Genomic DNA, 13,106 nt, shown 5'->3' on the forward strand with positions numbered 1-13,106 from the left:
GAATCAGCCATAGGTACACATATATCCCCTCCTTTTTGAACCTCCCTCCCATCCTCTCTCCATCCCATCCCTCTAGGTTGATACAGTGCCCCTGCTTGAGTTCCCTGAGCCATACAGCAAATTCTCTTTGGCTATCTATTTTACATATGGTAATGTAAGTTCCCATGTTACTCTTTTCATACATCTCATGCTCTCCTCCCCTCTCCCCCCCTCTCCCCATGTCCATAAGTCTATTCTGTATGTCTGTTTCTCCATTGCTGCCCTGTAAATAAATTCTTCAGTACCATTTTTCTAGATTCTGTATATATGCATTAGAATATGATATTTATCTTCCTCTTTTGGACTCACTTCTCTCTGTATAATAGGTTCTAGGTTCATCCATTTGATTAGAACTGACTCAAATGCATTCTTTTTTATGGCTGAGTAATATTCCATTTGTATATGTACCACAACTTCTTTATCCATTCATCTGTTGATGGACATGTAGGTTGCTTCTATGTAACCTAGCTATTGTAAATAGTGCTGCAATGAACAATGGGATACATATGAATTTTTCAATTTTGGTTTCTCAGGGTATATGCCTAGGAGTGGGATTGCAGGGTCATATGGTGGTTTTATTCCTAGTTTTTTTTTTTTTTTATTAAAGGAATCTCCATCCCATCTTCCATAGTGGCTGTATCAATTTACATTCCCACCAACAGTGCAAGAGCGTTCCCTTTTCTCCACACCATCTCCAGCACTTACCATTTGCAGACTTTTTGATGATGGTCATTCTGACTGGTGTGAGGTAATATCTCATTGTAGTTTTGATTTGCATTTCTCTAATAATGATGGGGAAACAGTGGAAACAGTGTCAGACTTTATTTTGGGGGGCTCCAAAATCACTGCAGATGGTGATTGCAGCCATGAAATTAAAAGACGCTTACTCCTTTGAAGAAAAGTTATGACCAACCTAGATAGCATATTCAAGAGCAGAGACATTACTTTGCCAACAAAGGTCCGTCTAGTCAAGGCTATGGTTTTTCCTGTGGTCATGTATGGATTTGAGAGTTGGACTGTAAAGAAAGCTGAGCACCGAAGAATTGATGCTTTTGAACTGTGATGTTGGAGAAGACTCTTGAGAGTCCCTTGGACTGCAAAGAGATCCAATCAGTCCTGGGTGTTCATTGGAAGGACTGATGCTAAAGCTGAAACTCCAATACTTTGGCCACCTCATATGAAGAGTTGACTCACTGGAAAATACTCTGATGCTGGGAGGGATTGGGGGCAGGAGGAGAAGGGGACAATGGAGGATGAGATGGTTGGATGGCTCGATGAACGTGAGTTTGAGTGAACTCTGGGAGTTGGTGATGGACAGAGAGGCCTGGCGTGCTGCAATTCATGGGGACGCAAAGAGTCGGACACAACTGAGTGACTGAACTGAACTGAATAATAAATGATGCTGAGGATCTTCCATGTGTTTGTTAGCCATCTGTATGTTTTCTTTGGAGAAATGTCTGTTTAGGTCTTTTCCCCACTTTTTGATCGGGTTCTTTGTTTTTCTGGTATTGAGTTGTATGAGCTGCTTGTATATTTTGGAAATTAATCCTCTGTCAGTTGTTTCATTTGCTATTATTTTCTCCCATTCTGAGGGTTGTCTTTTCACCTTGCTTATAGTTTCCTTTGCTGTGCCAAAGCTTTTAAGTTTAATCAGGTCCCACTTGTTTACTTTTGTTTTTATAAATTTGTAAAATTTCATGGATTTAGATTGCATTGACTCTAAAGATTAAAGCTGAACTGACAACTTTGTGATATTAAGTTGACCTATTTGTGAATATGATATGTAATTTATTTAGGCCCTGTTTGATGTAGTTCTGTAAGATTTTATAATTTTTTTGTGTACAGTGTACACATATTTTGTTGTTTATATTTTTGTTACTTTTGTAGATATTGCATTTATAACCATATTTTCTAATTTTTTATTGCTAATTCATAAAACTGCAACAGTTAATCATCTGTCAGCTCTATTCATCTGTTGTTTTTAATAATTTATCTATTAATTTTTTTTGTTTTCTATGCAGATGATCATTCTTTGCACAAAATAGATTTCATTTTTTCATTCCTAATCCTTATACCTTTGTCTTCCCCCTCCCCCCACTTTTTTTATTGTGCTGGCTACAGACTCCAGAACAAAAGAATTAAAGTGCTGATCGCAACTGTGCCTGTTCTGGTCCTGATTTTAAAGGGAATAATACTTTTTCTAATCTTTTCCCATTTGAATAGTGTTTCCTGGGGTTATTTTTGTAGGTTCCTTTAATGAGGTTAAGTAATTTCTACAATTCCTAATGAGTTTAAGGAATTCTCTACAATAGTTCACTAAGAAAGTTTCTTAAAAATAGTTATGAATAGTTTTCAATTTTATAGTTTTTTGCTCAATTATGATTATACATTTTATTTCTTTAATTTTTAATGAGATTAATATTTGTAGATTAAAAAAATTAAAACAGTCTCCCATTCTTGAGCTAAACCCAATTTGTTTACTACATATTACTTCTTCCACACAATATTGGGTTCAGATTGCTAATATTTTGTTTAGGATTTTTGTATTTAAATTTATGAGTGTAATGGGTCTGGGTTTTGTATTAAGTTCATAAAGATGAATTTAGATTGGATTTGCATTGACTCTAAAGTAACGTATGGAGCTCAGGAGGCTGTGAAAATTGTGCTCAGGGTCTCGATGGTTGTGAACCTGTTGGAGCTCAGCCACGTTTGTCTGGATGGCGAGTGCAGCAGGGGACAGAGGAGGCCTTGGGACTCTTCCTTGGTTCATGGTATTTCCAGAGACTATCCTCCCCCCAGCCTATAATTCCTACTTTCTCTCACTCTTGCCCTCTGCCCTTGCCTGGGAGCCCCAGTGCCTCAGGGTCCTAGTGGCCTTGAGCTGAAGGCTCTGACTGACTTTGTTAGCAGTAACAGGAAGCAGGATCTCAGTTCCCTGACCAGAAACTGAAGCCAGGCCAGGGTAATGAGAGCTCTGAATTCCAGCCACTAGACCATGAGGGCCAGTGGCTACTGGCAAGGCCCTGGCTTGTCTGCTTTGTAGAAATGAATTTCAACAAAGAGATGGAAAATAGTGAAACAAGTGTTTATTAGGAAGTAAAAAAAAGTACGTGTGAATAGGCACACATGGATGGGGTCAGGGAGAGTTGTGCTTCTGTGTATCTTATATGGGGCATTTCTTCTGGGTTTCCTCTGGCCAATCATCTTATTCAGCCTGGCTCTGAGTCTGTATTTGGTATACCTCAGGGTCCTCCACTCTTAGCCAAGGTGGATTCCAGTGCAGAGGCCTGTGGGAAGCTTGACACCATCTATTATGGGGTGACACCCTCTCCCTTTTTAGCCTCCCAAGACCTTTTCTGTGCATGGGTGGTTGGGAAAGTCTCCTTGACCTCAATAATTGAGAAATATGTATTTTCTTTATCTTTTATCTGGGCAGGACTTAGCTCCTCTCTGCCCCTGCTATTTTGTTTATCTTGGAGTATCTGCCCACAGGGGATTCCCAGGAAGCTCAGTGGCAAAGAATCTGCCTGCCAATACAGGAGATGGGAGGGATGTGGGTTCAATTCCTGGTTCGGGAAGATCCCCTGGAGTAGGAAATGGCAACACACTCTAGTACTGTTGCCTGAAAACTTCCATGGACAGAGGAGCCTGGTGGGCTATAGTCCATGAAGTTGCTATATTTCAAGAGTTGAACTCAACTGAGCAACGGAGCATATATGCACACATCTGTCCACAGGGAACAGACTTCAGGTCCTCAGCCTGGGGCCCATCTGTCTTCTGCTTCATGATCACTGCCGGGTGGAGGGTAGGTATTCATCAATAGAAAGATTAGGGTATCTTATGGTTATAATGCCCTCCCGGTCTCCAGTTGTCATACTAGAGGAGGAGAAAGTATGAGGAGCTTAGAAGTTGGGGGTGGTGTTGGTGAAGGTATTTCTGCTAACTAGAAGAAGCAGCCTCAAGCAGTGGGCTCAAACCTTTCTCCAGCTTCTCTTATACAGGTAGCTCAGCCTGCTTCTCACAAGGAACCAGTGGACTGATGCCCCCTAGAGGGCGGGGCAGTCATGTCGCCTAAACAGCCCCCATCCTTTCTAGGGTGCTGGTTGAGAACGGAGGGTCTGTGGAACCGGGGCTTCCTCCACAGGCTCCTTTCATGCCTGAGAGCTCCTCTGACACAGAGACAGGAGGGTTCTGTAGACCAGGAGTTGGGGGGCTCCTGCTCAGAAGACGGTTTATCTTTAGCACCTGGCTTACCTTTACCAGGAATGGGCTCCTATGAAGTCGCCATTCTCCAGTTTCCCTTTCTCCTCTTTCTGACCTCACCAATTCACATGGGGACATTTCACGTGAACACTCAGACATTCACACACACAGTGACTTTTGCATACACACATATTTTTACAAAGATACACGCTGATGCAGTGTGTGCAAAAATACACAAACTTTCATAGCACACTTTCATGAGCATGTGGGGAAATAAGGATTCACTCATACTGCACGAACACCCCCCCACACACAGAACACAGCCTTGCACACTCATAGCTGGGCACAAGCACACCACACATGCATATATGCACAGGCACACATACATACACACACTCACATACACATACTTGAAGTGGGCCCTCCATGTTGCTAGAAGTATAATCTTCAGAGTGGAACACAGAAGATGAGAATAAAGGACAGAGGCCAGCGTTACTCTCTGTTTATTCCCTTCTCACTACCTAACGCCCCACTTGTCTAGCACAGATTATGGACAGGAGAGCATGTGCGCCACCTACAGGAGAGTCAAGAAGGGGGCAACAATGGCAACCATGACCAGCTTCTTTCAGTGGCCATGCCCAGCTCAAGGAGCCCAGACTCATCTCCCTGCCCCAGCTGGGAGCTGGAGCTGGACTCTGTCACAGTGGAGGCTCTATTTGATCCATAAGAAGAGCCCTTCCAGGTCCCACCCAGAGTGGCGCTACAGGGGTCAGCTGGCATAGGAGAGATAACCCTGGCCAGAAAAATGGTGGTGGACTAGACCACTGGCACCCTGTTCCCAGGCTGGTTTGATGATGTCATATGTGAGCTGTAGAGTGGGTCCTTATATGTGGCCCTGCTGGCAGAGGGCAAACTGGACCAGCTCCTCCTCTGATGTTGTAGGGACAATCAAGCAGCTGTCACAGAGCTTCTGAGGCAGCTGGAGTGGCTCCAGTTTATCCTGGATGGCTATGATGATCTGCAGGGGCCCTTGTGCCGAGAGGTGGAAGAGGCTGAGGTCCAGTCTCATGGAGGACGTGCTGCACCCTTGAATCAGGAGGATGGTACTGCCGAGGTCCTCCCTTCTCATCACCACCCAGACCCTGGCTTCGTGGAATCCAGAGCCCTTGCTGAGACGGCCACACTCTGACCACATCCTCAGAGCTTTCTCTGAGGACAAGAAGAGGAGTTATTTAAGCTCATATTTCACAGATGAGAAGCAAGTTAGAAATGCCCTTGACATTGTGCAAGCAAATGATGTTCTCTACAAAGCATGTCAGGTTCTAGGAATTTGTTGGTTGTCTGCTCTTGGCTGAAGGACAGGTAGAGAGAGGCAGAGAGGTCTCAGAAGTGCCCAGCACAGTGCCCAGTCCGTACTGTGGTGTAATGCGATCAATTGCAGCTTATATAAATAGTGGCTTCACAAAATTCGGGAAACTTTTCAAATTTCCATGTTGGAAATGAGCCAAGGTTTGTCACAGACCTTTAGTTTTGGAACCTGTACTGTGACTTGATTTAGCTCCACGGTAATAACATATCATGACTATCCCCAGAGGTGCCTTTAACTGACTTTTCTTTCTGGAAATATCAGTCAGTTCTAAGGGCTAACTCATAATCTTTTTTTTTTTTTTTTTTTTTTGCTTTGGTTCCCTTTGTAGAGAAAAGAAGAAAAAAGGAATTCTAGATGTAGATGTGGTCAGTTCCCAGCTCTCATTTTTATGTTTTTATTTATTTATATATTAATCAGCCATACTACCTGGCATGTGGGACCTTAGTTCTCCAACCATGGATTGAATCCATGCTCCCTGAATTGCAAATGCAGTCTTAACCCTGGACCACCAGGGAAGCCAGTCAGCTCTCATTTTACAGATGAGGAAATTGAAGCTCAGTCAGGGGCTCCATCAGGTTCTGGGGCTTCTCAGGCAGCTCTCTAGTCTCCCACACCTCAGCCCATGGTGTAGAGCAGAGATCTACGAAGACTGTCCAGGCACTGCCAACCGCACCCCGTTCAGCAGTCGCCGGGAGCGCCAGTGAAGCTGAGAGCTTTACCACTGCCTCAGACCTCAGACACCCCTCTTTTTGCCTTTCGCACAGTGTTATTGCTGTTATGACTCCTCACAAGTTGAGTTCACATGGACTAGTTCCAGAAAGCTGCTGGACATGCTCAGATATATGAATCCAAGTTAACTCAGCCTTGAGTGAGCAATGTGGGACCCCATGACACTAATTATTATGAGCTCTTCTTTACACGGAAAGTTTGGTGGCTCCACATTTGATAATTATATATGTACCTGTTGAACACATAGACTGTGTGTGTATATAGCATCTGTGTAAGAAACTGCACGTGTGTGTGTGTGCTTGCTCAGTTGCTTTAGTCGTGTCCAACTCTTTGTGACACTACGGACTGTAGCCCGCCAGTCTCCTCTGTCCGTGGGATTCTCCAGGCGAGAGTACTGGAGTGGGTTGCCATGCCCTCCTCCAGGGGATCTTCCTGACCCAGATGCGGGACTGATCCCACATCTCTTATGTCTCCTGCATTGGCAGGTGGGTTCTTTATCACTAGCACCACCTGGGAAGCCCGAAAGTGTGCACATGTACTTAATTAAAGTGCAGTTTGTACTGGATTACTGAGGAGGCCAGTGGAACCCACTTAGCTAGTCTGTGATGGCCCCTAGAGAGTTTGAATGTTCTCAGCAGACCAACTCTTGGGAGTCGTAGATATTTGGGGAACAACAAAACAGGTGCCCCAGTCAGGTTGCTGGTTTTTCATGGGAACAAGAAGATCTGTTTTTCAAAAAATGAATGTAATACCCAGCTGAAGTTTAGACATGCTATTTTACATAGGATTCACATTCAAATCAAACTAGATTAAGCAAAAATTAAACGATCCACTATTTTCTTTCTTTTCTTTTTTAAAGCTGAGTTCTAGTTAGGTCTGTCTGGCTTTTTCTAACAATGTTGTCTGGGCTTCCACCCTCTTCCCCTCTGTTGCTCTTTCTATAGCTGCCTTTTGCTCTTATATGTCAGAGAAGATGGCCACAAGGGGCATCGACCTAAACCATTCTTACAGCCAATAATTCCATAGGGAGGGATAGTCTTTATGAATAGCTCCTGCAGGGAAGTTGGAGAAGGATTCTGACCTGACCCTGAGCAGATGTCAAGCCTTGAACAATCTCTTCGGTCTGGACAATGAACTCTGACTTGAGTGACTCTCACGGCCTAGGTTACATTCGAAGGGCTGAGTAAGAAAGGACCAGCACCTCCTGAAACAGGGCATGGAAAAGTGGATCCCCTAAGGAAAGGATTCCGAGTGACAGTATATCATACTGTACACCGATACAGCATATACATCCTGAACACAGATAAAGGCTTGGCTGGCCTCTGGTCTGGTTGGCTGTCAGACTCTGCCTCGTGGGAATGCTGCTGGCTGCTGTTAAGCAGGGCCTGATAACGAGGTGTCAGGTTGTGGAACCTTAAGAGGCCCCTGGCCTAGTGCTTGCTCACTGGTGGGCAGAGTCAAGGTCTTGAAGACTCTGGGGCTGCTGCCCACCCACTGGCAGGTGAAACAAGGGCCTGGGGTTAGTGCCAGACTACTGGCAGAAAGAGCTGGTTCCTGGGGTCTGGCAGCAGGGCATAGGGATCTGAAGGCCCATTTCAGACTGTATGTGGGAGATGGGGAGGTGGCTCCTGACACAGTTGTGTATGGAGTCAACTGAACACAGCTGTTGTTCAGTTGCTAAGTCATGTCCAACTCTTTGCAACCCCATGGACTGCAGCATGCCAGGCTCCTCTGTCCTCCACTTTCTCCCGGAGTTTCCTCAGATTCATGTCCACTGAGTCAATGATGCTATCTAACCATCTCATCCTCTGCCACCCCCTTCTCCTTTTGCCTTCTGTTTTCCCCAGCGTCACGGTTTTTTCCAATGATTCAGCTCTTTGTGTCAGGTGGCCAAAATATTGGAGCTTCAGGATCAGTCCTTCCAATGACTATTCAGGGTTGATTTCCTTTAGGACTGATTCTTTTGATGGGATCTGGAGTGTCCTGAAGGTTGCGTTGCCCTGCTAGTGGGGAGGGTCTGGCCTACATTCTAGTGTCTGCCCTCTGGTGGATGAGGCCCGTCTAGAGGTCTGCACAGGCTTCCTGGTGGGAGGGGCCTGTGCCTGTCTACTGGTGGGTGGAGTTAGTTCTTGGCCTTCTGGTGGGCAAGATGGCAGTGGGCTTAGGAGGTCTTTAGGCCCCTGTCTGCAGAAGGCTGGGGCTGTGTCCCTGCCCAGTTAGTTGTTTGGCCTGAGGCATCCAACACTGGTGCCTCCAGACTATTAGGTGGGGCCAGGTCTTGGCCCTAAATGCTGGAGGAAGGAGCCCACACAATGGTGTCGGCCTGTCAGCTCCTCCTTCAGGGTAGAATGAGCTCCTAAATATGGGTGCTGCTGGTGTCTACGTCCCCAGGGTGAGCTGCAGGTGCCTATCCAGGAGACTCTCCAAGACCTGCAAGTAGGTCTGGCCCAGGCTCTTATCAATTACTGCTCTTGCCCTGGGTCCCAGAGTGTGTGAAATTTGTGGAGTGGAGTCTCTGTTTCCCCTAGTCCTGAGGGGCTCCTGCAATTTAGCCACGCTGGCCTTCACAGCCAAATACCCCAGGGGCTAATCTTCCTGGTGCTGGACCTTCTAGATTGGGGAACCTGATGTTGGGGCTCAGAACTTTTGCTCCTGTGGGAAGGCCTCTGGGATACAATTATTCCCCAGTTTGTGGGTTTCCCACCTGGGGGTGGTCCCTCCCACCATGGTCTTGGTCTCATTTCTTCTTTATGCTGGTAGCTGTGGAAGATCTTTTCTGGTAGGTCCCAGTCTTTTTCACTGATGTTATTCTGCAGATAGTTGTGATTTTGGTGGGCTCTTTTTTTTAAAATGAATATTAAACAAGCCTTTTATTTATTCATTTATTTTTGGCAATGCTGGGTCTTTGTTGCTGCGTGGGCTTTTCTCTAGGTGCGGCAAGCAGGCGCTACTCTCTAGCTGTGGTGCACGGGCTTCTCATTATGGTGGTTTCTCTTGTTGCTGAGCACAGGCTCCAGAGTGCTCAGGCTTCTGTAGTTGTGGCTCCCGGGCTCTGGACCACAGGCTCAGTGGCTGTGCTGCACCGGTTTAGTCGTTTCATAGTATGTGGGATTCTCTCAGACCAGGGATCGAACCCGTGTCCCCTGCATTGTCAAACGCATTCTCTACCACTGAGCTACCAGAGAAATCTGATTTTAATGTGCTCTTCAAAGGAAGTGGGTCTCTTAAAAGGAAGCTTTGGGTCTCTCTCTAGCCTCTTGGCTGCTCTCCTCATCTCCTTACTTAGCTTCCCTTTGCGGGGTGGGAGGTGTGAGCCATGAGAAAGAAAAGGCTATGGTCAAAAGGAAGGAACTAGGAAACAGCTCTCGGGTCCTTTCTGAAAGAGTGGGGTTTGAGAGCGGCAGGTGGAAGATGAATCAGACAAAATATAAGATGTCTAGGTAACTTTGAATTTCAGATGGACAATGAATATATATTTTTTACATGGGATATACTTATATTGAAAGATTATTTGTCATCTATCTGAACCTCAGATTCAGACTGCTCATCCTGTGCTATTATTTGCTCAATCTGACCACCCCATTCGGAGGAGGGTCGTGGTAGAACAGGCAGTAGCTGTGAGCCAGGTGGAGTAAGGTATCAGCTGCTGTAGCTCTAATTACCGCTGAAATCCACCGCCACCTCTCCTTGTCTTCCCATCAGGTGCCAAAGTTCCCAATAATGCTCAAAATTCTCCAAGCCAGGCTTCAACAGTATGTGAACTGTGAACTTCCAGAGGTTCAAGCTGGATTTACAAAAGGCAGAGGAACCAGAGATCAAATTGTCAGCATCCACTGGATCATCAAATACACAAGAGAGTTCCAGAAAAATATCTATTTCTGCTTTATTGACTATTCCAAAGCCTTTGTGTGGATCACAAAAAACTGGAAAATTCTTCAAGAGATGAGAATACCAGACCACCTGACCTGCCTCTTGAGAAATCTGTATGCAGGTCAGGAAGCAACAGTTAGAACTGGACATGGAACAACAGACTGATTCCAAATACAAAAAGGAATATGTCAAGGCTGTATATTGTCACTGTGCTTATTTAACTTATATGCAGAGTATATCATGAGAAATACTGGGCTGGATGAAGCACAAACTGGAATCAAGATTGCTGGGAGAAATATCAATAATGTCAGATATTCAGATGACACAATCCTTATGGCAGAAAGTGAAGAAGAACTAAAGAGCCTCTTGATGAAAGTGAAAGAGGAGAGTGAAAAAGTTGGCTTAAATCTCAACATTCAGAAAACCAAGATCGTGGCATCTGGTCCCATCACTTCATGGCAAATAGGTGGGGAAACAGTGGAAACAGTGTCAGACTTTATTTTGGGGGGCTCCAAAATCACTGCAGATGGTGACTACAGCCAAGAAATTAAAAGACGCTTACTCCTTGGAAGGAAAGTTATGACCCACCTAGACAGCAAATTAAAAAGCAGAGACATTACTTTGCCAACAAAGGTCCCTCTAGTCAAAGCAATGGTTTTTCTAGTAGTCATGTATGAATGTGAGAGTTGGACTATAAAGAAAGCTGAGCACTGAAGAATTGATGCTTTTTTTTTTTCAATTAATATGCTTGGTCCGGCCTCCCAAGCCAACGACCCCGTCCCCTAACTCCAGTCCTGCCACTCACTCCACCAGAATTGTTGCTTTTGAACTGTGGTGTTGGAGAAGACTTTTGAAAGTCCCTTAGACTTCAAAGAGATCCAACCAGTCCATCCTAAAGGAGATCAGTCCTGAGTGTTCATTGGAAGGACTGATGTTGAAGCTGAAACTCCAATACTTTGGTACCTGATGGGAAGAACTGACTTGTTTCAAAAGACCCTGATGCTGGGAAAGTAAAGGTAGGAGGAGAAGGGGACGACAGAGAATGAGATGTTTGGATGGCATCACCAAGTCAATGGACGTGAGTTTGGGTAAACTCTGAGAGTTGGTGATAGACAGGGAGGCCTGGCATGCCACAGTCATGGGGTCGCAGAGTCGGACATGACTGAGCGACTGAACTGAACTGAACTGAACCGCCAGGAAGAGACTGAATTTATGTAAGTAAATCCACACAGCTTTGGGATTGGGTTGGCGTGCTACACTTGACGATAGCCTGCACTGTCCAATGACATCTGGGACATGGTTACCATGTAGGAAGTGACTGGCAGAGAACACATTAAGTCAGATATATCTGAGGTGGCTGGGTGCTTAGAAAGATTACCCAGCTCTTCCTGCTTTTAGTGTGTCTTTTTCACAGCAGTATGTGGACAGATACAATAAAACAGATATATATCAGGACTCCCCCAGGTGGAAATAATGCCTCAGCATGAATTTCACCTGCGACAAAATCAAATGTACAAAATAACTTATATTGGTGTTATAAGCATGTCAAAACCATACCAGATATAGTAGAACATTTCTGATGGCCTAGAAATGATAAATGTAAATTACTTGTTCTCATTGTTGCTAGTTGAATATACGTAAACTATCACTGATGTGAAAATCAAAGTGATTTACTGGACACTCAGTAAAGGCAAAAAAGACTAAGTTCCAAATGTTGGATCTGCCACTTTCTAGATGTATGTATGTTTTTATGTTTTTGTTAAGTTTCTTATCCTTTCTGAGCATCAGTTTTTAAAATATGATATTATAAAATAATTATAAGTTCATAAAAATTGTAAAATTAAAACCTTATAATAATAGTACTTTATTTTTTGCTGTCTTGCATACAGGGTCATCATTGCCATCTTTCTATATTCCATATATGTGTTAGTATACTGTATTGGTGTTTTTCTTTCTGGCTTACTTCACTCTGTATAATCGGCTCCAGTTTCATCCATCTCATCAGAACTGATTCAAATGTATTCTTTTTAACAGCTGAGTAATACTCCATTGTGTATATGTACCACAGCTTTCTTATCCATTCATCTGCTGAAGGACTTTTGGACTCAGAAGGAGAGGGAGAGGGTAGGATGATTTGGGAGAATGGCATTGAAACATGTATACTATCATGTAAGAATCAAATCGCCAGTCTATGTCCGATGCAGGATACAGCATGCTTGGGGCTGGTGCACGGGGATGACCCAGAGAGATGTTATGGGGAGAGAGGTGGGAGGGGGGTTAATGTTTGAGAACGCATGTACACCTGTGGTGGATTCATGTCAATGTATGGCAAAATCAATACAGTATTGTAAAGTAAAATAAAGTAAAAATAAAAAATTAAAAAAAAAATGAAAAAAACAACAAAAAATAATAGCACTTTAGAGAGATGATAAGACTTGGGACTGCTACTACCATATACATACAAATATAATAATACATTTATTATATAAATATAGATAAATAAAATATTAGAGTATATTTAATATAAAAACAGACATATTTATAAAATATAGTATATATTGAAAATAGTACAATGTATATTAATTGTTAATATATTGTACATATAATATACATAAATATTGTATAAAATATAAATGTAATGACAATTTTCAATTTATAGCAGCAGTAATGATGACAATTTTATTTTATTTATTTTTTAACTGAGAAGTTTGTTTTTTTTGTTGAAATACATTTGACATTTGGCTGTTCATGTCAGCATAGACTGAACACTGGTTCTAACACATACCTTGTGAAATTAGTAACATTATTTTAGCAGAAACGTAATAGAGGCAGAGAAGTTACATATTTGCTCAGTCATAAAACTAGTCCAGATATTTTGACTTCAAGCTAAAAAGCC

The 13,106-nt window shown here is 43.6% G+C and overlaps 1 protein-coding gene across 1 annotated transcript; it reads left to right on the plus strand.

Annotated features, from left to right (window-relative positions):
• Positions 1-2,635: 2,635 nt before the first annotated feature.
• NLRP10 (NLR family pyrin domain containing 10) lies at positions 2,636-5,745 on the plus strand. The gene is given in 5 exon segments (XM_052652109.1): positions 2,636-2,763; positions 4,789-5,275; positions 5,277-5,577; positions 5,580-5,594; positions 5,597-5,745. Coding segments are annotated over 5 exon segments (1,080 nt in total).
• Positions 5,746-13,106: the final 7,361 nt, after the last annotated feature.

The sequence above is a fragment of the Budorcas taxicolor genome, chromosome 15, assembly GCF_023091745.1.
Source record: "Budorcas taxicolor isolate Tak-1 chromosome 15, Takin1.1, whole genome shotgun sequence".
In the NCBI taxonomy this organism is placed as follows: Eukaryota; Metazoa; Chordata; class Mammalia; order Artiodactyla; family Bovidae; genus Budorcas; species Budorcas taxicolor.